Raw genomic sequence first — 24,916 nt, 5'->3', positions numbered from 1 at the left:
TCCCTTGCCACTACATTTTTAAAGGCCTATTTGTAGCAGTGCCTTTCCTCCTGACACATCATCTCTGGCTATCAAGAAAAATATACAAGACATATCAAAAGGCAAAAAAACACAATTTGAAGAGAAAAAGCAAGCATCAGAATCAGACATGGCAGGGAGATTGGAATTATCAAAGCAGGAATTTAAAATATCTGATTAATATGCCAAGAGCTATAATGGATAAAGTAGATTGCATGCAAGGACAGATGGGCAATGTAAGCAGAGAGATGGGAATCCTAAAAGAGAACCAAAAAGAAAGATTAGAGATAAAAGATTTCACTCATATAAGGACTTTATGATACAAAATGGATGAACATAAGGGAAGGGAAGCAAAGAGAATATAAAAACAGGGTGCAGGACAAAACAGAAGAGACTCATAAATATGGAGACGAACAGAGGGTTACTGGAGGGGTTGTGGGAGGGGGGATGGACTAAATGGGTAAGGGGCATCAAGGAGTCTACTCCTAGAATCATTGTTGCACTGTATGATAACTAACTTGAATGTAAATTAAAACATAAATTTAAAAAAATCACTAACAGAAATGAAGACTGCCTTTGCTGGACTTACTAGTAGACTGGACGTGGCTGAGAAAAGAATCACTGGGCTAGAGGATATATCAGAATCTTTGAAAACTGAAAAGCAGAGAGAACAAAGCCTGAGAAAAAGAGACTATCCAAGGACTGTGGGACAACTGTAAAAATTTCAATACGTGTCTAAAGGGAATACCAAAAGGAGAAGAAACAGAGGAACAGAAGAAATATTTGCAACGGTAATGATTGAGATTTCTCCAAATTAATGTCAGATCCTAAAGTACAGATTGAGAAAGCCAGGGAAGACCAAGCAGGATAAATGCCAAATAAACTACACCTTGCCACATTATCTTCAAAGACTCAAACAAAAATTCCTGAAAGAAGCCAGAGCAGGGGGTAAAAAACCTTACCTATGGAGGAACAAAAACAAGAATTGCATCTGACTTTTCAGATACCATGCAAACAGTAAGAGAATGGAATGAACTACTCAAATGTTGAGAGAGAGGGAAAAAAAAAAAAAAACACCTAGAATTCTGTACCCTGCAAAATTATTTTTCACAAGTGAAGGATAGTTTGTCAGACAAACAGAAATTGAGATGTGTTGCTGACCTTACAAGAAATTTGTTGACCTGCCTTATAAGAAATGTTTTAAAAGAAGTTCTTTAGAGAGAAAGAAAATCTATAGGTTAAAAACTTGGATCTATGTAAAGAAAGGAAGAACATCAAAGAAGGAATAAATGAAGGTCAGATAAAAACTTAGAAAAGGAAATAAAATATGTACAGTTGGGGGAAAAAAGATATAAAACTGTTTCTGTTTACAGACGATAAGATTATCTTTGTAGAAAATCTGGAAGAATCAACAAAAAAAGACGTTTGGAACTAAAGAGGAATTATTTCAGGGTTGCATGATACAAGGCTAAGATACAGAAGCCAGTTACTTTCCTATATACCACAACAATACATGAAATTTGTAATTAAAAACAATGCCATTTACATTAACACCCCCAAAATGAAATAAATACTAAGGGATAACTAACAAAATATGTAAAAGATCTATAGAAGAAAAATTACAAAAACAATGAATAAAATCAGAGATAATAGAGATATTTTATGTTCATGGATAAGAAGACTATTTTCAAGATGTCAGTTCTTCCCAATTTGATCTGTACATTTAGTGCAATCCCAATAAAAAAAAAAAAAAAACTCCAGCATGTCACTTTGTAGATCATGATAAACTGGTTCTAAAGTTTATATGGAGAGGCAAATGTTCCAGAATAATCAACACCGTATTAAGGAGAAGAGTAAAATTGGAGAGCTGATACTACCCGATTTTAAGATTTATTCTAAAGCTACAGTAATCAGGAGAGTGTAATATTGATGAAAAAATAGATGAATACATCAGTGGAACAGAATAGAGAACCCAGAAATAGACCTCCGTAAATAGCAGATTTTTGATGAAAGAGGCAAAAGGCAACATGGTGATGCAAAGACAATCACTCTGACAAATGGTGCTAGAACAGCTAGACATCCACATGCAAAAAAAAAAAAAAAAAGAATCTAGATACAGACCTTATACCCATCACAAAAATTAACTCAAAATCTGTAGACCTAATTGTAAATGCAAAACTATAAAACTAGAAGATAACATGAGAAAACCTGTATGACCTTGGGCATGGTGACACCTTTTTTAGGTGGAGCATCCAAAGATACAATTCATGAAAGAAATAATAAATGATAAAATAGACTTCATTAAAAAATGAAAAATTTCTGCTCTGTGAGAGGACAATTTCAAGAGAATTAGTAGACAAGCCACAGACTGGGAGAAATGTTTGCAGAAGACTCCTAAAGGACTATTATCCAAAATATAAAAATACTCTTAAAAGAACAAAAACACAAGCCAACTAAAAAATGGGCCAAAGACCTTGAAAGACACCTCACCAAAGAAGATATACAGATGGCTGATCAGAATATGAAAAGATGCTTCACATGATATGTCATCAGGAAAATGAAAATTACGATGGTAATGAAATACCACTACACAACTCTTAGAATGAAAACAAAACAAAACAAAACTGAGAACACCAAATATGACAAGGACATGAAGTAATAGGAACTCTCAGACATTGCTGGTAGGAATACAAAATTGTACATAGCTGCTTAGGAAGAAAGTTTCTTCACAAAACTAAACAGATTCTTGTCATATGATAGCAATCACTCATTGTAGTATTTATCCAAAGAAGTTGAAAACAATATCCCCGCAAAAACCTGCACAAAGATGTTAATAGCAGCTTTACTCATAGCTGCCAAAAACTTGGAAACAACCGTGATGTTTTTCAGTGGGTAAATGGATAAACTGGTACATCCAAACAATGGAATGTCATTCATTCAGCTCTCAAGACATGAAATCAGCTCTCAAGACATGAAAAGACATGGAAGAACCTTAAATGCATGTCACTAAGTGAAAGAAGCCAATTTGAGAAGGCTGTATACTGTTTAATTCCAACTGTATGATATTCTGGAAAAGTCAGAAATCTGGAGACAGTAAAGATCATTGGTTGCCGGGAGTGAGTGGTGAGAGATGAATAGGGAGAGCACAGGATTTGTAGGGCAGTGACCATACTCTGTAGATATTATAATGATAGGTGTGTGTCATTATACTGTAGTGCAGACCCACAGAATGTACAATATCAAGAGTGAACCCCGAGGTAAATTGTGGAATTTGGATGATATGTTCATTCATGGTAAAAAAAAAAAACCCAAAAACCAAAAAACAAAACATACCATGCTGGTTAATGATGTTGATAATGGGAGGGTCTGTGTATGTGTGAGGGCAAGGAGTATATGGGAAATCTCTATTTCTCCCTCCAATTTTGTCATAAACCTAAAACCTAAAACTGCTGAGAAAACAAACAAACAAACGAACAAAACCCCAAAGTCCTGGGGAAAAAAATCCCAGGTGATTTTTTATTCAAGTGCTCGGGGAACAATACTCTGAGAACTGAATTTGCATCTCTGTGTTTATATGTGGCCTAGCTGTAGTTGTAACCTGTCTCTTACTATCTCTGAATTCATGCTCTTCTGGCTCTGATAATTACTGGGCATAGAAGAGAGCTAAGATGATTAAATTCTGTTCTTCAGATTCATCAAATGAAACAGATAAAACTAGTACCTGTATTACAAGGCTTTGTGGAGGCCAAATGATCTGGGTGTAGATGTGTAAAAGGGTTCTGGCACATGGTACACCTCGATAAATGTCACTGATGATGGTGATGCTTTTCAAGAAGTAGAAAACACCTAATCTGCATCTCAGGGAATACAGTTTTTTTAATCTTAGGTCTGCCTTTTTGATTGATTCCAACAAAGTTCTCTCAAGGTTGTATGTATTAGGCAGACATGAAACCAAAGCATAGAATTTTTAAAGAATCCTGTAGGATTTGAGGTGTGAATTAATGCTTCCCTGATTTCAACTTGTTAGTTTTTATTACAGATGTATTCGTTTATTCAGCAGACAATTTGGATATTTTAATGATTCCTGGGCAAGTTATTAATGAACAAGATTTACATAGTTTTGAACTTGATCACTTGTTGTTTGTATTCATCATTTAACATTGTAAACATTTCCCTAATGGATGGACATACCTTGAGACGGGCCTTAAGCCTTTCTGCTCATTTTTACCCTTTCCAAACACTGTATTGCTCCATCCATTTTTTCATGCATCTGTTAATTCTTTATTGTTAGTTCTACAAATATTGATCAAATATATATTGCAATTTTCATATCTATACTGTGTGTGTATAAACTTAAGAGAACAATGGGTGAATCAGTTTATTACTGCATTGTGTGTCAGTCTTCTTCTGATATATACAACCTTGAAGCATTTATATCTTGTTACCATTTTATTATTTATTTATGTAATATTTATTTTGAGAGGGAAAGTAAGCATGAGTCAGGGAGGGGAAGAGACAGAGAGAGAGAGATACAAAGAGAGAGAATCCCAGGAGCCCAGTGCAGGGCTTGATCCCACATACCATGAGATCCTGACTTGAGCCAAAATCAAGAGTCAATGGTCAACTGAGGTACCCAGGAGCCCCTGTTGTTACCAGTTTTCAAAGAGAGCAAAAAGTTTACTGAGTTATAAACTGGTAACTATGCATATATATATACAATTTAATATCTCGTATATCCATATACATTTTTGCCTTGAGATATGTGTCTGAATCACATGTTTCATGTTAGAGTTATTTTCTAAGGAAAGGTAATGTACTTAGGACTGAGAAAGAAAAAAAAAATGCATAGGAAACATGGAACATGTCACCAAGTAGTGAATTATGCAAAGTCAATTACAGTGTAGTAGTGAACTGTTGGTACCTCAACTCTTCAGAAGCTTTGGGTCTATTTAGTACATCTCAGTATATTTAGTAGAATCCTAGGTGTGTATAGCACAGCCAGAGAAAAATCACCCTGTTAAAATGTTTGTACAGGGCACTGTTTACCAGTTTGTTTGTTTTTCTCTTCAGGGTATCAGAACCATACGTAATAGGCAGTTCTGCTCAACCAGATCTCTCTCTATATATCATTATCTATAAAAATGGATTAATTAGGGGTTTTATGAAGAAATACTTTGGAATAACTTTGCAATATATATTTATATACAGACATAAGTTATCATAAATATATCACTCTAAAAGGCATACATTGAGATTTTGATAAGAATCTGTTACTTTCTAGAAAGTTTGGTTAACATTAAAAAGAGAAGCCATGTTTCTTAAAAAAATCCCTTCAAGGACATTAAAGATAAAAATTACTTTCATCATGGGAAATATGTTAAACATCTACAGCTACAGATTAATAATCCCTTTTAGTTTTACATAACCTTTTAAAAGGGGTTATAATACTAAAAAGTTACGGTATTTGGATTAAGTGGTGTTTTTTCTTGTTCCTGTAATAAAAAATTGAGAAGACTTAATATAACGGAGTTAACAGAAGCACGCCCTGCGGCTATTGCCTAAACCTTCCTGGATGCTTTGATGCAACTTGAGTGCCCTCTTCAGGCTGCATTTGAGTATATTAGAACAATTTAGAATGTCCTTTGAATTGGTAAAATTGGGCCTCTCCCATTCCTGTGAACTACCAAAACAAAAAAATATTTTTTTTTTAGGTAACAGTTAAGTGCTTGTAGCTTTTGTGCTCGTCAGCTTTGAATTTCAGATGGCAGTGAGGTCTGAAGTGTGCTGAGCACTGGTGAGGTCTTAATTTGGTTGTTAGTCTAAGCTGACATAGACATATGCAAGAATCCAGTGAATTTCTTTGCCATTATTAGTTTGGGTTTCTCTATTTACCTATTAAGCATTAAGGAGTTGGAATATGGGGCTGAGGGATAACGGAGTCAAGTTTGTAGAAGTCAGTTTATGTTATCGGTGCACATTCCCTCTAAGGAGTCCTTTTCACTTTGAGTAGGTATCATTAATGTTGAAATATGTATTTCTCAGGCTCACTGAATTATTTTTAATGACAGATCTGTTCACTGATGCTCTTGCTACTGAATTGCACCCAACAGAAAAAAAGCCCCATCTACCCTGTCAGTATTAAATGTTCTCAAAGTACTGCATTTGTGTTGAGAAAGTATAATTTGCTTGGCTTCCCTGCAATTCTGTATTACAGCTAGATATATCCTTAAGTAGAAGCAACCTGTCTAGAAAATTTTTTGATTACTTTGGTGCTCTAGGTTCCAAAGGAGAATGTGTAAGAAATACGTCATCATTTTGTTTATGTACTATTTTAATAGCTTCATATATTTTCCCAATTAGACCAGTATAGTAACATTCCAAGTGCCTTCCATTTATTTTCTTCCCCTCCAATATGCTGTACACACTGTTGCCAGATCCTGATTTTTAAATTAGTATTTTGCATAATCCACTTTTTTCAAAACACTCATAGTTGTTCACTGTTTATAGAATAAAATCAAGGTCCTATTTATCTTTCTACTGCAAGAAAGCTTCCAATCTCTCCTTAGTTTCGAACATGAAGCTTATATTCTGTTATTTGAAATGCATAATATACATTTCAGACTGGGTAGTCCTTGTTTATAGTGCATTTTCTACCTTAATGTTCTCTTCCTATCCTTTTGATTATAATTTTAGTCCTTCCATTCTCTTTGAATTTTTCACATTCACACTTTATACAACTGCTCTAATCTACTGTGATCTCATTCTCCTCTACATATATATATGGGACTTACAATCTGCATTCTTTTTTTAATATATAGTTGATCTTTGAACAACACATGAGTTAGGGGACTGACCCCCACACAGTTGAAAATCTGTGCATAACTTTTGACTCCCCTAAAACTTTACTAATAGCGTACTGTTGACAGGAAGCTTCACCCATAACATAGAGTCGACTTACAAATATTTTATATGTAACATGTATTATATACGGTATTCTTACAATAAAGCTAGAGAAAAGAAGATGTTATTGAGAAAATACATTTCCAGTACTGTATTATATCCAAAAATTTGCATATAAGTGGATCTTTGCAGTTCAAATCCATGTCGTTCAAGGGTCAGCTGAATGTATTTACTTATGTGTTAGTGTGTTTCTGTTCATTTCTCTAAGAAGCTTCTTAAAGGTGGAGATTGTGAGTTATACTTCTTTATTATTGCAGCATATATTAAAATGCTGAATAAACATCGTTGATGATTTAGATCTAGATTCCATATTTGCATATGAAATTAACATGAATTATGTTAGATGATGTTAGATGTTAGATGATGACTTAGTCATTATATTAGATGATGTTCGATGATGATTTAGTCATTATAACCTTTCAAATTATGACTACCATTCCTTTGGGAAATACCATGTATTTGTGATGGTAACTTAGAATTTAAAGTATTTCTTCTTTTTCTTCCCAAGACCACCAATAGAGTGAAGTAAATTGGTCTTAAAAGAGACATTAACCTGTAGTGTAAATCTCACAAAGTGGGCTTTTAGTCCCTTTAGAAGTCAGAAACTTAAATGTAGTAATATTTAGTTTTAGAGCATATATATATATGTATATATATATTTAGGAAAGTATGTTATTATCACCATCATCAAACCTTTGTTAAATGACTGTTCTGTACTAGGTCCTAGACATTCAACAATCAGTGCATAAATACAATATGCATAAACAGAATAGACATATGCATTAAATAGTGCTATGCATTAGCTGAGAATTTCCATTTCAGGCACTTGCCTTAATAAGCATTGTAGGTGTAGAGATTTGAAGTGACTTCTGAAGGATAAGCAGTTTTTAAGCAAGCTTTGAAAGAAAGAAGGACAGTCTAAGCAAGAGATTTAAGCTCAAAGAATGAACATGGATGTCATAAAACGGAGAGAGTCTTTAAGTGTAGACTGTTCATATAGACGTAGGCCATAGATACAAGTTGTGGCCACGAGGATCTTGTCTTCCTTCTGCCCATTGTCTTCATTAGATAGGCAATGGGAAACTCCTTAGGATTTGAGAACATAGGATAGAATCTACAATTGCTACTTGGGAAATTTAATTGAAAAAGTGGATTGATATGGATACAGAGTTAAAAGGCAAAATTAACTCATCCTCCTTGACTCCTCAGTACTCTGTCACATAATCTTGCTTTATTTTCTTCAGAGTATATTTGATGATCTGAACTGTTGTGTATAACTTGCATGAGGCCTCTCTTTCCCCTTGGATTGTATTCTCCTTAAGATCAGAGCCCTTGCTCTTATATTAATTTTTGGTGGCACTAAAGTATATTTGTGTAATGAATTAAAGAGTGCATGAATGTATGTACATTCTAGTAGGTCTGGGCTTAGGTTACAACATTATGAGGGAAAGAAATTCAACATTATCCCTGTCTCACATCATCATTCTATAAGATACTGTACACAGATGTTGAATAGTAAAATTTGATTGTTTTCTTCCTGCATTATTTTTCGGAATGAATCATTTTCATTTCTTAGAATAGCATCGTCCCAAGAATGCAAGTTTTTGCTGAGGCGCTGTTTTTCTAAGTTTCATTTTTCTGAAGTTAAAATGTTCTTCTGTGTAAAAATACACTTTTTTTTTTTTTTAATTGCAGTGTTACCTGTTTGATTTTTTTTTTAAGGTCGCATTGTCCTCTTGAGTTTTATTGGCATGCAAAGATGTTCAGACATACTTAATTGTTGCTGCCAATTCACTGTGTCAAGTGCTTCTTTAAAAATCAATGGTGAATACTTTCCAGTAATATTATATTCCATATGACAAAAATCAAATCAGATTTTAGGACTTATGCTGGTTTTTACTGTTTTTATTGTAGCAGTGAGGCACTGCTTTAAGTAGACGAGGGAGGGCACAGGCTGTGTATTCCTCTCATAAACAGAGCGCATGTCCTCATTTATGCCACAGCTCCTTTTTGCCTTTTGGTTCTTTCCCTTGTTAGGCCTTTGTGCTTGCTCTTCCTGCCGCCTGAAATTTATTCTCCAGCTTGTTTCGATAATGTGTTCTTCTCATCCTTGGGACCTGAGCTTCAGAGTCACTTTATATGAGAAACCTTTTAGGACATTCCATCTCTGTAGAGCCTCCACTGTTTGCTGCAATACCAGTTCCATGTGCTATGTTCTCAGTGTATATGGAAAGTGTAATTTGTCACTTGGTTGTTTATTATGTCTCCCCACTAAAGTATCAACTTCCTGACAGCAGAGACCTTGGAGTTTAGTTCATTCACTGTCATTAAGTCCTCAGTAAGTAGTTTTGCAGTGAATTATACTAAAGTAAAGCTTATTTAACCACCAGAGCTTTAAAAGATTATGACCATTTTCATTGAACATATTTCTGCCTACTGAGCCCAGTGCAGCCTTAGGCCGATCCTTGCAGTCGTCTGTGTTTGTACTATGGTCCAGTAAAAAGATGCCCTGAAGGCCTTTATGCTGACCTCAGATTATAGAGCCCTTTTAAATATGTATTTTAATAACAGCAATATTATGTGCTCCTTGTTAATAATAAAAGAAAGAAAAAGCCTAAAATGAACAACTACACTCCCTAGTCTTTGCACTCATGTATTTGTATAGTTGGCTGTGGGCAATCACTATTATTTCTTTGGGTTTTCTTCCTCTCGTGGTTTTTTTTTTTTTCCTTCATATATCTAAATGTTATAACAGTATTTCATACAGCATACTTGTCTTGGCATTTCTTGCTATGATAGGTAAGGATTTAACTCATTTCTCCCCTTCTTCTTTTATTATTGTAACAATAAATGGCATCCTTTTATTTCTTGTCCACTAACTAGAGATGACATCTCTTGGTTCCCTCATTTGTCATATGAAGATTAGCAAACACACCCTTTCTTGTTCCTTCTTTTCCTTCCCTTTTACCTACCAAATCTTGTTGATTGTATTTTCATGTTTTCAGAGTTGATACCATTTACATTCTATACTATTCAAAATAATTAACCTTTCTCATTTCCAATTAATCAAAATTATGATACATTTTAATTTGCATTTTGTTTAGACCTTTTATATTCATTTTCTTATAGTTTTTCCTGGAGCAAATATGTCTTCCATACTATGGTCTTAGTATCTTCCAACTTGTACTGATTCTGATGACTGCTTAGAATCTTTTCATTTTATTTATTTATTTATTTTATTTTTTTATTTTTATTTTTTTCAATATATGAAATTTATTGTCAGATTGGTTTCCATACAACACCCAGGGCTCATCCCAAAAGGTGCCCTCCTCAATACCCATCACCCACCCTCCCCTCCCTCCCACCCCCCATCAACCCTCAGTTTGTTCTCAGCTTTTAAGAGTCTTTTATGCTTTGGCTCTCTCCCACTCTAACCTCTTTTTTTTTTCCTTCCCCTCCCCCATGGGTTTCTGTTAAGTTTCTCAGGATCCACATAAGAGTGAAACCATAGGGTATCTGTCTTTCTCTGTATGGCTTATTTCACTTAGCATCACACTCTCCAGTTCCATCCACGTTGCTACAAAGGGCCATATTTCGTTCTTTCTCATTGCCACGTAGTACTCCATTGTGTATGTAAACCACAATTTCTTTATCCATTCATCAGTTGATGGACATTTAGGCTCTTTCCGTAATTTGGCTATTGTTGAGAGTGCTGCTCTAAACATTGGGGTACAAGTGCCCCTATGCATCAGTACTCCTGAATCCCTTGGGTAAATTCCTAGCAGTGCTATTGCTGGGTCATAGGGTAGGTCTATTTTTAATTTTCTGAGGAACCTCCACACTGTTTTCCAGAGCGGCTGCACCAATTTGCATTTCCACCAACAGTGCAAGAGGGTTCCCGTTTCTCCACCTCCTCGCCAGCATCTATAGTCTCCTGATTTGTTCATTTTGGCCACTCTGACTGGCGTGAGGTGATATCTGAGTGTGGTTTTGATTTGTATTTCCCTGATAAGGAGCGACGTTGAGCATCTTTTCATGTGCCTGTTGGCCATCTGGATGTTTTCTTTAGAGAAGTGTCTATTCATGTTTTCTGCCCATTTCTTCACTGAATCTTTTCATTTTAAAGTCCAATTAAATTTCAGTTCTAATTTGTACTTCATAGTTTCTTAGTTGGATCACAGCTTTCTTAGACATCTTCTACCCTTCCTACCTTAACCATAATTCTGGTTGCCCTTTTCCGTTTCTTACAGTATTCCTATCATACTCTTAAGTTTTCTTATTTTTTCATTCATATTCCCTTTCTACCATTTACACCCTAAGTCAATTTCATGTTTCTTACATCTCTGAGAACATGTTTATTTCAGACTTAAAATTGGTTTGATATAGAATTATACATTGAAAATAACATGCTCTCAACACTGAAGGAATTGTTCATTATCTGCCAATATCTAGTGCTGCTAAATACTAGTCCAAGCCCAATCAATCTCATTGTTTGTCATTGTTGCATTTTTTTTTCTTTTTGGTCAGACATTCTTTTTATCTATAATGATCTAAAATATCACAGTATGTCTGGGTGTCTGTCTTTTCCCATTCCTCTTATGCAGAACCTAGGAAGTAATTTTAAGTGTGGAGACTTAGTCTCCTTTAATTGTTTTGTGTCTCCAGAAGTATTTCCTCCATGCTCGCTTCTTTTTCTAGGTCTCCTCTGAAAGTTGAAATTTGGGGGTTATATCTCTGGGTCCCTTCCTCTTTTCTTTGCCAAATGTAGTCCACCTGTGAATTTTTTGTTTTTTGAATTTTATTTAACTCTATCTTCTTACGTTGGTATTTAATTTGAACAGTCATATGTTAAATTTTAAATGCTGCCCTTTACTTTCTTTGTTCCTTTTCTGTGATACCATTCTGTGTGTGTGTGTGTGTGTGTGTGTGTGTGTGTGTGTGTGTGTGTGTGTTTGTTGAATACTATTGGAAGAAGCAGTCTGTCAGGGGCCCTGAGGATCCCTGCATGTTTTTACCGGTTATGCCAAGAAGGAATAGGCTTGGCTGCTCTTTTCCTGGACATGTACAGTGAGAAGCCTTAAGGAAGGAAATAACGTCTTCCACTGAACAAAGCACATTTATTTCATTTATTATAAAAACAGTAAGTGCCTCAAACTTGTTCCTCTCCTGTAACACAGTTAACTTTGTGCTGGCATTCATGAGGGACCCTTTGTGTCACTGGTAAGATTTGGGGGCAAGAGGAACTGATGCTAACAAACACGAAGTAATAAAGTCCTTTGTCTCTGACCCCGCTGTCTCATCTTTTCTGCCAGCATCCATGAAACGGTAACAGGGTAGCTTGTTAGCTTGTACATAAGACAGTTTCTTCTGGAATCTGTTTTGTTTTTTAAATCATGTCAGGTTTTCCTCAAATATAAGGTGATTTTTTTTTTGTTTTTCATTTCGCCGTAGAAAGACTAACATTGAGACTGGTTGGGAGTGGGGCAGAAGTTTGGGTCTTCTGTTCTCTATAAAGAAATTTAATTATCTCTATTTTGAGTTCCATTTCTTACCTCCAGACTCTGCTGCTTCTTAACCCAGCACTTTTCCTAACTCTTTCCTGCACTGCAGTCTCACTTTGTGATTGTACCCTTCTCCATCAAAACTTTGCCACTAGCTTTCTGTTTTCCAGGTACTTCATGAAATCTCTTATCTGCTGCTGACTGTCCTCCAAGGGTTTTATGTTATGATGAGATTGTGCATTTTTATCTCTTCCATTTTGGGGAGAAGAAGATAAACTCCTTTCTTAATTATATGGAAGGAACACACTTTTTTAAAAAAATGCTTTAATGATCCCATGTTGCTTTTTGTTTCTAGACTGTGACTACGTCCTTCTAGTAATACTCCAACTGTACACTTAGATATAAAGCTTTGATATCCGGAAAATCAGCAAAATGTCCAACAGAAATTCAAAATAGGAATGACTGTTATTCATAGAGGAGGGCTTATTTGTGGCATTCGGTTCGGCCACCAGACAAGTTTTTGCTGACTTACAGTAATTTTGAGTGTAATTGCATTTTTAGATAAATGGAATATATAAAGATGCAGTATAACTATATTTACAATTTAAAACATGCCTATGTTTTTGTCTCTTTGTTAAACTGAATTGCTAATATTCTTTTTTTTTTTTTTTTAAACATTTTTATTTATTTTTGAGACAGGGAGAGACAGAGCATGAACAGGGGAGGGTCAGAGAGAGGGAGACACAGAATCTGAAACAGGCTCCAGGCTCTGAGCTGTCAGCACAGAGCCCGACGCGGGGCTTGAACTCACGGACTGTGAGATCATGACCTGAGCCGAAGTCGGCCGCTTAACCGACTGAGCCACCCAGGCGCCCCTGAATTGCTAATATTCTTAAAATCTGCTTTATGTTTTTTACTAAAAGTCATTAGAAGATTTAAATTATATATATATATAGGGGATGCCATAAACTCTAGAATAAGAGTTGTCGCTTATTTAAAGGGCCATGCCAGGCTTTCAGGCCACACAGTTTCCGTTACAACTACTCAACTGTGTCCTTACACAGCACAGTAGCCGTCATAGCAATATGTAAATGAGTCATTGTGGCTGTGGTGCAGAAAACCTTTATGGACAACGCAGTATGAATCTTACATAGTTTTCAAATATCCTGGACTGTTTCTTCTGTTTGTTTTTTTTTTTACAACCATGTAAAAATATAAAAATAATGCTTGCAGTATGTGTAGAAATTAGCCAACCCATGTGTTGGAATTACCTGTTTTATTAACAGCTTTGTTAGTGCTTGAGTGCTGACGTGTTTTTACTCTGCCCCATTATCTTTATCAGGCAAGCTAATGAAGAATATCAAATACTGGCTAACTCCTGGCGCTATTCGTCTGCTTTCTGTAACAAACTCTTCTTCAGTATGGTGGACTATGATGAGGGGACAGATGTTTTTCAACAGGTAAAAGAGTTGTTTCTTATTTTGCTACTATATATGACAGAGTTGGTTATGGTCGGTACATTTTTGTTTGCCAAGTAAAAATACAATTCGTTGAATAAGTCAATAAATACAATGAGTGGTTGTAATAAATCGTGTGATAGGATTAAAGTAATTTTAGCCAGTATTATCTTTGTCAGTGCACAGTTTTTTCTATTAGTGTGTGTGGTAAACACATGTTAACTTTTTCATTATGGAAGAAATCCGTCTTTTCATGTATATAGTGGTAGTTTACATCCATTACCCTTATTTTGATATTTAACTGTATTGGGTTTAGGTGATATTTTGCACAAATTTTCAAAATTTTTGAAATTTTGTATAAATTCAATGTAATTTTTACTTAACCCTCGCTGCTTCTAGTGTGAAAGATACCGAGAACTTTACATGTGAAGTATTAAATATTTATTTAAAAGTGTTCTCTGTGGTGGACTGAATTGTGACCCTCCCATAACCCCAAAGTGACTGTATTTGGAGATAGGGCCTTTAAGGAGATAATTAAGGTTAAATGAGATCATAGAATGGGACACTAATTCAATAGGACTGGTGTCCTTATAAGAAGGAAAGACACTAGGAGAATACGTGCACAGAGGAAAGGCCACATACGGACACTCCAAGAAGATGACTGTCTGCAAAAAAGCAAGAGAGGTCTCTTTAGTAAACAGTTCTACTGCTGTCTTAATCGTGGACTTCTAGCCTCCAGAGCTGTAAGAAAACAGATTTCTGTTTTTTAAGCCACTCAGTCCATGGTATTCCGTTACGGCAACCCAGGCAGAAGAATACATTCTCATTTACATAGTCTTCTCTGTCGAGCAAGGTAATGAATTGTGGCGAAGGATGCTAGTGGTCATGACTTTTGTCATGGTTGTGTCATCATCTTTCCTAAACTCATGTTCCAAGCACTCTTTGAAATGCTTAATATGTATTCTTTCATTTAGTTTCACAATGATCCAATGAGAAAAATACTGTGATCTCCATTTCACAAATAAGGAAGTTAAGGTATGGGGAGGTTGCTTAGCTAAGTTTACAAATTTAGTATCATTTAGGGCTAGAATTTGAGCTCAGCAGTCTGGCTCCCAGGGCTCTAGTTCTTAATTATGCGGTTATCCTGCGCTTATTAATAGATTTATATTTATACCGCATGATCAGTGCCTTTCAAATGTAAAACTTATGTTAGTACCTGGCATTGACTAGTTTGGTCTATTTTATTTTTCTCATATGTGACATTCTTTGGCTTAATACTTTACCAGGTCATAGGAAAGCACTTAGTTTTGTAAAGAATCTAGATCACTAATTATAAATGGGCCATTAGTAAGTAGTTTTGCTTGTTTGCTTCCAGACTGATTATTCATTCCTCTTTGTCAGTTTCCAGCTGAATGAGAGAAATTCTCTCTTTACCTTCAAAACCCTTTATTCTTGGTCATTCCTGTTAGGTTTCCTTACTTATTTTTCCCCTATAAATTTATTTTGCTTTGGGGATGTTTCTTTTTGTTCACCTGTTCAGCAGATATTATTGACTGTCTACAGAGCAATGGATGCAAGAGAAACACACACATAGCTCTTACCCATAAAGAGATTATGGATCAGGGAGGTGATAATAATAGTAATAATATAATAATAAAAACATATAGAGGCACCTGGGTGACTCAGCTGGTTAAGCATCTAACTCTTGATTTCAGCTCAGGTCATGATCTCACTGTTTGTGAGTTCGAGTCCCATGTCGGGCTCTGCTCTGACAGTATGGAGCTTGCTTGGGATTCTCTCTCCCTCTGCCCCTCCTCTGCTCGCTTGCTCTCTCTCTCGCTCTCGCTCTCGCTCTCGCTCTCTCTCTCTCTCTCTCAAAATAAATAAATAAACGTTAAAAAATGCATATGTACAGATCTTCTTCAACTTATGATGGGGTTATGTCCCAATAAACCCATTATAAGTTGAAAATATTACAAGTAAAAAATGCATTTAATACACTTAACTACTGAACATTATAGTTTAGCCTTACCTTAAATGTGGTCAGAGCACTTACATTAGTCTACAGTTGGACAAAATCAGTTAACACAGTCTGTTTCCTATTAAAGTGTTGAATATCTTTGTAATTTATTGAATATGGTAGTGAAAGTGAAAATCAGAATGGTTATATGGATACAGAATGGTTGTCACTGTATCAGTTGTTTACCCTCATGATTGCATGGCTGACTGAGGGCTGTGACTCACTGCCCTTGTCCAGCATCAGGAGCTAGTATTGTATTGCATATTACTAGCCCACAAAAAGATCCAAGTTTAAAATTTGAAGTACAGTTTCTAATGAGTGTGTATTACTTTGGTACCAAAGTAAGGTCCAAAAATTATAAAGTTGAACCATCGTTAAGTCAGGGACCGTCTGTAATTTCAAATAACATTAATGTTATTTACAGGTCTCCGTAGAATCTCAGGAGAATTGACCTTAGAGATAATCAGTTGAAGTGCTGTTCATTATTAGGAAATAGTTGTCCAGGTCTGATCTGATGGCTAGAGCAGAGGCTTCAAGCCCAAACATCTACTCTGGCCAAGTTTGTAAATTAAATGAAGAAATCAGATTGGATTAGCTTAATTTCATTGTGGTATGTTTATTTACATATATTTTTGATATATTGAACACATTCGTTCTTGACTTGCTTAATTACTTATGTTTTCTCCTATTAAAACAAAGTCTTGGTCTTTTTTTTTTTTAATCTTTGATGGAAATACTATTTCATTTTTCTCCTAACTACTGTAAGAAATAAAGCCAGTAAAACACAGTGGAACTAACCATTGGTCTCATTGTTGAGGAAACAATATGGTGTGGATGAGGACTACAGCAAAGTAGAGAGGATAAACTTGATCTCAGTGAGAGAGATAGAGCTCATTTGAGCTCTGTTGAGCAAATGCAGGCCACATGTAGCTGGAGCTGTTTTTCCAAGAAGGAATCCAAATATGAATTTTTATAAAGTTTGGCATAGATAGGAAAATTGACATAAAGATTGTGTTTAATTGAAAAATTTCCTCAGGTTAATTTTTTTTCAGCTGAATTCTGACTATAGACAACTGCTTTGTCTTTTCTAAACCTAGCCCCTTGCTTAGCAGTAAGAGTTATTTTAAAACACATAAAAGTGGTGACAGTTAACGATTTTTATGGGAAACTTTAATCTAAAAAATACGGAAGTGCACATTTTGCTTTACTGAGAACTACTAAAAGATTTTCAGTGCCATGTTTCTTTTCTTACTAACTGTTGAACCACATTTTGTTGAAGTGCTCTTTCTAAAGTGACATTTTAAAACACCGTGCTGTCTGAAGATAATATTATCATGAGTGCTAAAACTTGGCAATTCCCGGCCTACTGGGGACTTGTTGGGAAAGTAACGTCAGCTCTATGGGATTTCTGTGTAATGCTTGTGGGTACGAGACTGATGACAGACCAGCCAGTTAACGATGACGATGTGTTACAAGCCCCTGTGGACCAGCAATAAGATTTGTGTTGTGCTCTGCTTTGTAGCCTTGGGAAATTTGTACATTTTAATGAAGGTGAAAGCTTTGAATTATATGCTCTTTTTAAACTCTAAAGTGTTTAGATATTCAACTTTATTAGGAATTTTCTGGTTGTTCCAAGTACAGAGACTTTTTACTTGGAATCTGTTATTTACATGTTGGCTGTCGCTCTCTCTTGTGTACCCATCACGGAAACGCACACAAACACGTCTGGAGTGGGAAAAATCACAGAGAAGAAAGCAACTGGTGACTGTTTTGTGCTTTTTAACCAGTGTTACTAACATCCGTAACATGCAGGCCCACTGCTGGTACTGCTGATTCGTCACTTTGATGTCAGCTGCCATGACAGTTTTTGCTTTTTCATTCTCAGTATGGGGAAATGCTGAGCTATATGGCCAAAGAAGGCCAAAAGTCTCTTGGCCTTCTATTTGAGACATTTGTCATAATTCCTGAGCAGTGAGAATTCAATTGACATAATTGTTATAGCTTGTTACTCAATGCAAATTAACCTGCATTTGTTTTAGATACCATATTCTTAATAAGCACCATTTACATTAAGGTAGTGTTCTGTTCAGTACAGTTTTCGAATGGAATTACCTGTAGAAAACAATTGGGAGATATAACCATTTTAAGACAGTTGAATTAACAGAGAAGTTGAATAGAAGAAGACTGTCATTGTGGATTTCTCCTGTAGTCTGGTAAATTTAAGCTGTTTGGAACAAAAATCTTAGTTTCTTATACCATCATTTTTAAAAAGTCTTTAAATTTTTAATAATTTAATAATTTGACATTAATTCTATTATGCATTTATATTTTTCATCAAATGCCAGTATTTTTCTTTAACAAACTGGGTAAGTGAGACAGTACGATAAGTGTGCAGGTTCAGAGAACTTAGCCGAATTCACAAGTTCTTTTTCAGTCAGTAGCACATTACAGTGAGTAAACACAGTAATTAAACTCTGGAAAGCCACTTGGATCTTCAGAATAAATGCTCTTTCCAAAACTCATGCAGAAAAAATAACCCATAAAATGTTCGATTAATGATATGTAAAGATTGTTGGGATATTATATTTAGTATTTTTTATCTGATGTTTTTCAGCTCAACATGAACTCTGCTCCCACGTTCATGCATTTTCCTCCAAAAGGGAGACCCAAGAGAGCTGATACTTTTGACCTTCAAAGAATTGGATTTGCAGCTGAACAACTAGCAAAGTGGATTGCTGACAGAACGGATGTTCATGTATGTTTTTATTCCCTGCAGTTTTAATAAGAGGCTAATTAGTTTGCTTTGTTAGAGCACTGTAATAAGGCCACAGGATTTTTAAAATTACGCTGTACAACATTTTGTCTTGCTTAGAGAAAACTGTCTGATAGCTGTAACCTGAACTTTGACTGAGTTAGGTGAATTTAAATGGCCGTTTAGAATAATGGTACACGGATACTTTAAGAACCATTAAAAAGTACATTGGTTAGTCACAAAGTAATTTCAGAGGCTAAAATATATATGGAACATTGTTCAAAGGTATTAAGAAATTCTAATTAAAAAGATGTGTAATTTTTATTTAGCTTTTGGGCAAATAAAAATGATACAATACTCACTTTTCATGAGCCATGTGAAAAAATACTCATATATGCTGTTCTTGGGACTGGAATAACTATTTTAAGAGCGTGTGTAATGTCTTTCTTTTAAGTAATGTAACTTTAACAATTCCACGTCTTAACCTAAGGACATAATTAGGGATGATTCAAATACTTAGCCATAGAAACTTTATTTTATTTATTTATTTATTTATTTATTTATTTATTTATTTATTTATGTATGTGTGTATTTTTTAGAAATATTTTTAAAATAACATTCATTGTAGTAGGAAAAAACTGGAAATAAGTTACATACTTACTTATGTACATACATACATACTTATGTACATACATACATACATATGTACTTATGTACATACATACATAGGGAGTAAACAAACCAAAATCTTGATGGTAGTTAATGTCTATGTGGAGGGCTCAAGGCTGCTTTATTCCCACTTCTCACCAGAATTTGCTAGAGTGAACAATTACAACCAGTACCTTTCTTCTAAAATATGTAACTTTATCATAAGGTGTAAACACATTTATTCTTAGTCAAGATGGGTGTCTCTCATCACTGTTAAATTATTTACATCATGTTTTTAATGATATTTTGGCAACTAAACCCATTTTCTTAACTCTTGACATATTTTTTAAATGTTTTGGCAAATACTCAGTTCTGCAACAGTATCATGTAGTTCGTACAAGATACTGAGGGTAATATTGCAAAAGTACTATTAATTCTTTATAAGAGTTGCTGAATTTTAATCAGAAATGATCCTAACTTGTTGATCATACCTATATGTTAAGTTACTTGATAAATATACTTTTGTCAAAAAATCTATTTGAGGGGCACCTGGGTGACTTGGTTAAACGTCCGACTCTTGATTTTGGCTCAGGCTCCTGGTCGTGGGACTGAGTGCCACTTCAGGCTCCTTGCTAAGTGTGGAGCCTGCTTAAGATTCTCTTTCCCTCTCTCTATGCTCCTCCCCTGCTTGCATACATTTGCGCGCGCGCTCTCTCTCTCTCTCTCTCTCTCTCTCTCAAAAAAATATATATATATAGATACACACAATTTTTTTCTGAAGGTGAACTGCATTTCCTGAGAAATAGGTAAGAACAGTACAGATAACACCTTCAAAGATTTACATTGATGCAATATTTTTATTTGAGCGGCTATCCATATTCTGGTCAGTTGACCTAATAATAGCCTACGGTAACATTTTCATGCCTTCAATACAAAAATCCAGTCTAGAATTAGGTATTGCATTTAGTTGTCAGGATTTTTTAGCCTCTTTTAATCCAGAATATTTCCATAGCCTATCTTTGTCTTTTAAATACATTGACATTTTGAATTCTTTTCCATTTTTTAAATAGAATGATCCTCATTTGATATGCCTGATATTTATTTTTTCTGATATTTGTTTATGATTGGATTCTATTTATGCATTCTCAAACACAATACTACATAGGTCATTATTTGTTCTAATGACATCTTTATGCACATGATATCTGTCTGACCCTCAATGATGATGTTTAATTCTGGTCAAGGTGTTTTCCATTTCTCCCCTGTATAATTACTGTTTTCCCCCTTCTCCTTTGTTGTTAGTGAGTTGTCTGTGTGGAGACACCTTAGATTAAAGAAATATCCTGCTCCTCATCAAAATTTTCTGCTGGATCTAGCATCCACTGGTCATATTACTCTGATTCAGATTTTACTGTGATGGTTGCAAAGTGATGATCCAATTCTGCCTGTCCCTCCATATTCCTAGTTGGCCTTCAGCATTCTACTGTGAGCAAGAGACCTCCCCTCCTATCAATCAGTCAGTCAGTCATTGGTAGGGGCTCATAAGTTGAATTTTTCTACAGTGGTTTATAAGTTATTACTATGCTTAAATGTTTTGGTGCTAAAATTGTTCTAGATTTGACCATTGGGGTCTTCTTATTCTGGCTCTTATGTCTGTATGACATCTCTCCATCATTTTCTTTTAAGCATTTTCTTACTTTCCTGATGTAACCATATATTTCAGGCTTATCTGCCTAATCTGCCCTATGTGGCACTCAATTAGCCATCTCTCCTCAGAGTGTTCATTTTTTTTAGTGAGAAATGTTATTAGAACCAAGATCTTTATGTAATTTGAAATCGTGATTTCATAGAAATGTATTCTACTTTTTAAAAATACTTTTTATGCTTGAGGTGCCTTGGTGGCTCAGTTGGTTGGCGTCCAACTTCGGCTCAGGTCATGCTCTTACGGTTTGTGAGTTCGGGCCCCGCATTGGACTCTGTGTTGACAGCTCGGAGCCTGGAGCCTGCTTCAGATTCTGTGGTCTCCTTCTCTCTCTAACCCTCCCCAACTCTCCTTCTCCCTCCCTCCCTCCCTCTTTCTCTCTTTCTCTGTCTCTCTCTCAAAACTAAATAATAAACATTAATTTTTTAAAATAGCTTTTATGCTTTAGTGGGCACCATCAAGAAAATGAAAAGACAAGCCACAGAAGGGAAGAAAATATTTGCAAATCATTTTTTGATAAAGGACTTATATAGTATGTATACAGGAATCTTATAACCCAGTAATAAAAAGTCAACCCAATTACAAATGAAAAAGAATCTGAATAGACATTTCTGTGAGGAAAATATGCAAATGGTTAATAAGTACATGAAAAGATGCTCAGCGTCTTTAGTCATGAGAAACCTGCAAATCAAACCTTCAGTGAGATAGTGTCTCATACCCACTAGGTTGGCTGGGATGATCAATAGTGAGAAAATATATTGGTAAGGAAGTGGAGAAATCCGAATTCTCATTTACCCCTAGTGGGAATGTAAAATGGTGCAGCCACTCTGGAAAACAGTCTGTCAGCTCTTCAAATCAAGAAACATAGCGTTACCATATCACCCAGCAATTGTACTGTTAAGTATGTACCTGAGATAAACGAGAATATGTGCCCACACAAGGTCTTGTCCAAGAATGTTTATGGCAGCATTATTCACAAGAGCCATAAAGTAGTAACAACCCAAATGCCTATCAACTGATAACGGATACCAAGTTTTGTTGTATCTGTACAATGGAGTGTTCAGCCATAAAAAAGAATAAAGTACTAAAACATGTCACAAGAAGAACCTTGAAAACATCATGCTAAGTGGAAGAAGCCAGTTGCAGAAGAACACATTTTATATGAAAAATCCAGTATAAGGGAAATCTGTACATGCAGAAAGTAGATTCTTTGTTGCTTAGGTTTAGAGGGTAAGGGGAATAAGAGGGTTTTGCTAAAGGGTTTCCATTTGACCTAATCAGAATATTCTTATACTGACTTTGGTGATGGTTATGCAATCCCTTGAATATACTAAAAACCATTGAATGGTACGCTGGGTGAATTTTATGGTATGTGTATTATATCTTGGTAAAGATGTTAAAAAAAAAAAACACTTAAAATGTTGAAGATGTTAAAATGCCCCAATTTGGAATAATACATGTATTACACCCATCTCATCCCTACCCTGTACTAGATGATCCCATCTTCCATAGGTGAAACACAGCAATTCTGGGTTGAATATAAGTCATGTTTGCATGTGTGAACTATATGCATCTAAAGCAAGTCTTTTTACATAGCCACGATGTTGGAAACCATTTGTTTTTGATTTGTAAAGAGTAAAGGGAGTATTAGTTCCACGTGTGAAGAGTAGGGTTTCATCTTCCTAAAGTTTGGTGTTGAAAATTGGAAGGAGTAGAATATGGTCAAGATAAAAACACTTTTACTGAAGTACTTTATTCAGCTCATAAAACTTTTGTTGCATGTTTGCAGATTCGAGTCTTTAGACCACCCAACTACTCCGGCACCATTGCTTTGGCCCTGTTAGTGTCTCTTGTTGGCGGTTTGCTCTATTTAAGAAGAAACAACTTGGAATTCATCTATAACAAGACTGGTTGGGCCATGGTGTCTCTGGTATGTTGTTACACTATGCTTTTCCCCTTTATTTCTTTGTATAATATTGGAAGTTGTATGGTTGTTGGTATTCAACAAAGGTGTTAAAATAATTCAGTAAGGAAGAAACAGTCTTTTCTTACTGGAAACTTACGCTGGAACAGTGAAATATCCTCATGTGAATAACGAACCACAAGTTTTAGCTCACACCACATATAAATTTACTCAAAATGGATTATGGTTCACCATATGTAAAAGCTAAAATGATAGGTCTTCCAGAAGAACACAAAATCTTTATGACACAAAAAGCACGGACCATGGAAGAAAAAATAGTAAATAGCACTTAATGATGATTTAAAAGTTTGCTCTTCAAAGAAACTGGTAACAGAATGAAAAGGCAGTCCATAGAATCAGAGAACACATTTGGAAAATATATGTGTATGGGACATGTATCTGGAATATGTAAAGAATTATTGCTACCCAGAAGACAGAATCATGGTTTTAAAAAAATAAGACAATCTATTTATAGGCAAGATGGCATATATACATGCTAACCTTTCTCTCCCACTGAAGAACTGTAAACCTGGAGAGAATGCAAAGCTCATCAGGTATTTGGTGTTCCTAAAAAGTAAATGTTAGCAAGTAGATCAGGTAAGAATGCCAGTATTCAAGATGACAATTAGTTAAAAAATTATCAATCTTCCTTTTTTTTTTTTTTCCTTGAGTTGAATTGGGGCAGTTTGGAAGAGACATATATGTAGGAGATACTTCTAGTAGATTCTTGTTTTTTTGTTATTGTTTATTTTATTATTTTTCTATTGCTCCCCAATTGTCAGGCAATTCTGTGGCAGGACAGTAGGGGCAATGAAAGCAGTTGGCAGTGGGAAACTATAGAAGCCAAACTCTTTTTTTTATTTAAAAAAAAAATTTTTTTTAACGTTTTATTTATTTTTGAGACAGGGAGAGACAGAGCACGAACAGGGGAGGGTCAGAGAGAGGGAGACACGTTTTATTGTTTAATAATTCAGAAAATAAATAGGCAAAAGATTTGAAGTGATGCTTGACTAAAGAGACGAGAAAAAGGGCAGAGAAGCACATCAGTTCAACATGCCAATTAAATGGTAGTGAACCTGTATCTTCTGGCTCGGATGTTCTTGTGGTCCAATAAAAGTTTGAATTTTGTATAGTGATATATATCCCGTAAGCCACCTAAAGCAAAGTGATAGGACCCTGTTAAAGAAAATATTGAACTTTGAAGCCTCTAAGTTAGGGTTATTTATTGATTGATTAATTAATTGTTTGGTTGATGGACTTGTAGGCAAAATTCCCATGTTCTGCACTGTGGGGGTAAATAAATTGAGAAAGAGGTTATAGTCTTCCATTGTTGACTGCTGACTAGCCATCCTAATCTCTCCTCAATTTGAGACATTATGAAGAGATTAAAAGCTTGAAGGATATGAAAGGCCCTTGTGGGGTCCTCTGTGGAGACCAAGATGTCAATGTTGTAAAATAAGGGTGTGCAATTGGAAAAAAAGGGGAAGGTGGCTTGGTTAAACATGTAGCACAAATATACCCTTTCAGAAAATTGCTGTATTGAGACCCCACGCTGCTGAGTAAAAACACTGTATAAATCTAGAAACAAAGTAGACTTTTTGTTTGTTTGTTTCTTTGCCACCTACAAGGACAGTACTTCCCTGCCCCACCCCCAGCTTTACTGAGGTATAACTGACATATAACACTGTGTGAAAGCTGAGGGTATACGATTCGATTTGATACCTGTATATATTGCAAAATGATTACCATAATAAGGTTAATACTTCTATCACCTCGGATAATTTACCTTTGTGTGTGTGTGTGTGGTGAGGACATTTAAGATTTTACTCTCTTAGAAATTAACTATAGTCACAGTGCTATAAATGACAATCCTGGAACTTACACATTTTATAACT

At 35.4% G+C, this 24,916-nt stretch overlaps 1 protein-coding gene across 6 annotated transcripts in view; it reads left to right on the top strand.

Moving 5' to 3' along the window:
- The window catches only part of TUSC3 (tumor suppressor candidate 3), a 283,032-nt gene that overhangs the window by 121,525 nt on the left and 136,591 nt on the right, over positions 1–24,916 (top strand). For all 6 annotated transcript variants that reach the window (XM_019466760.2, XM_019466756.2, XM_019466758.2 and 3 more), the window contains exons 3-5: positions 13,822–13,939; positions 18,571–18,711; positions 22,848–22,988. In XM_019466760.2, the coding sequence (XP_019322305.1) occupies positions 13,822–13,939; positions 18,571–18,711; positions 22,848–22,988 (400 nt within the window). The remainder of the gene's footprint in view (positions 1–13,821; positions 13,940–18,570; positions 18,712–22,847; positions 22,989–24,916) is intronic.

This window comes from Panthera pardus, unplaced genomic scaffold (genome assembly GCF_024362965.1).
Source record: "Panthera pardus isolate Hobbes unplaced genomic scaffold, ASM2436296v1 HiC_scaffold_13, whole genome shotgun sequence".
NCBI classification, from domain to species: domain Eukaryota; kingdom Metazoa; phylum Chordata; class Mammalia; order Carnivora; family Felidae; genus Panthera; species Panthera pardus.
This window is presented reverse-complemented; position numbering and strand designations above follow the sequence as displayed.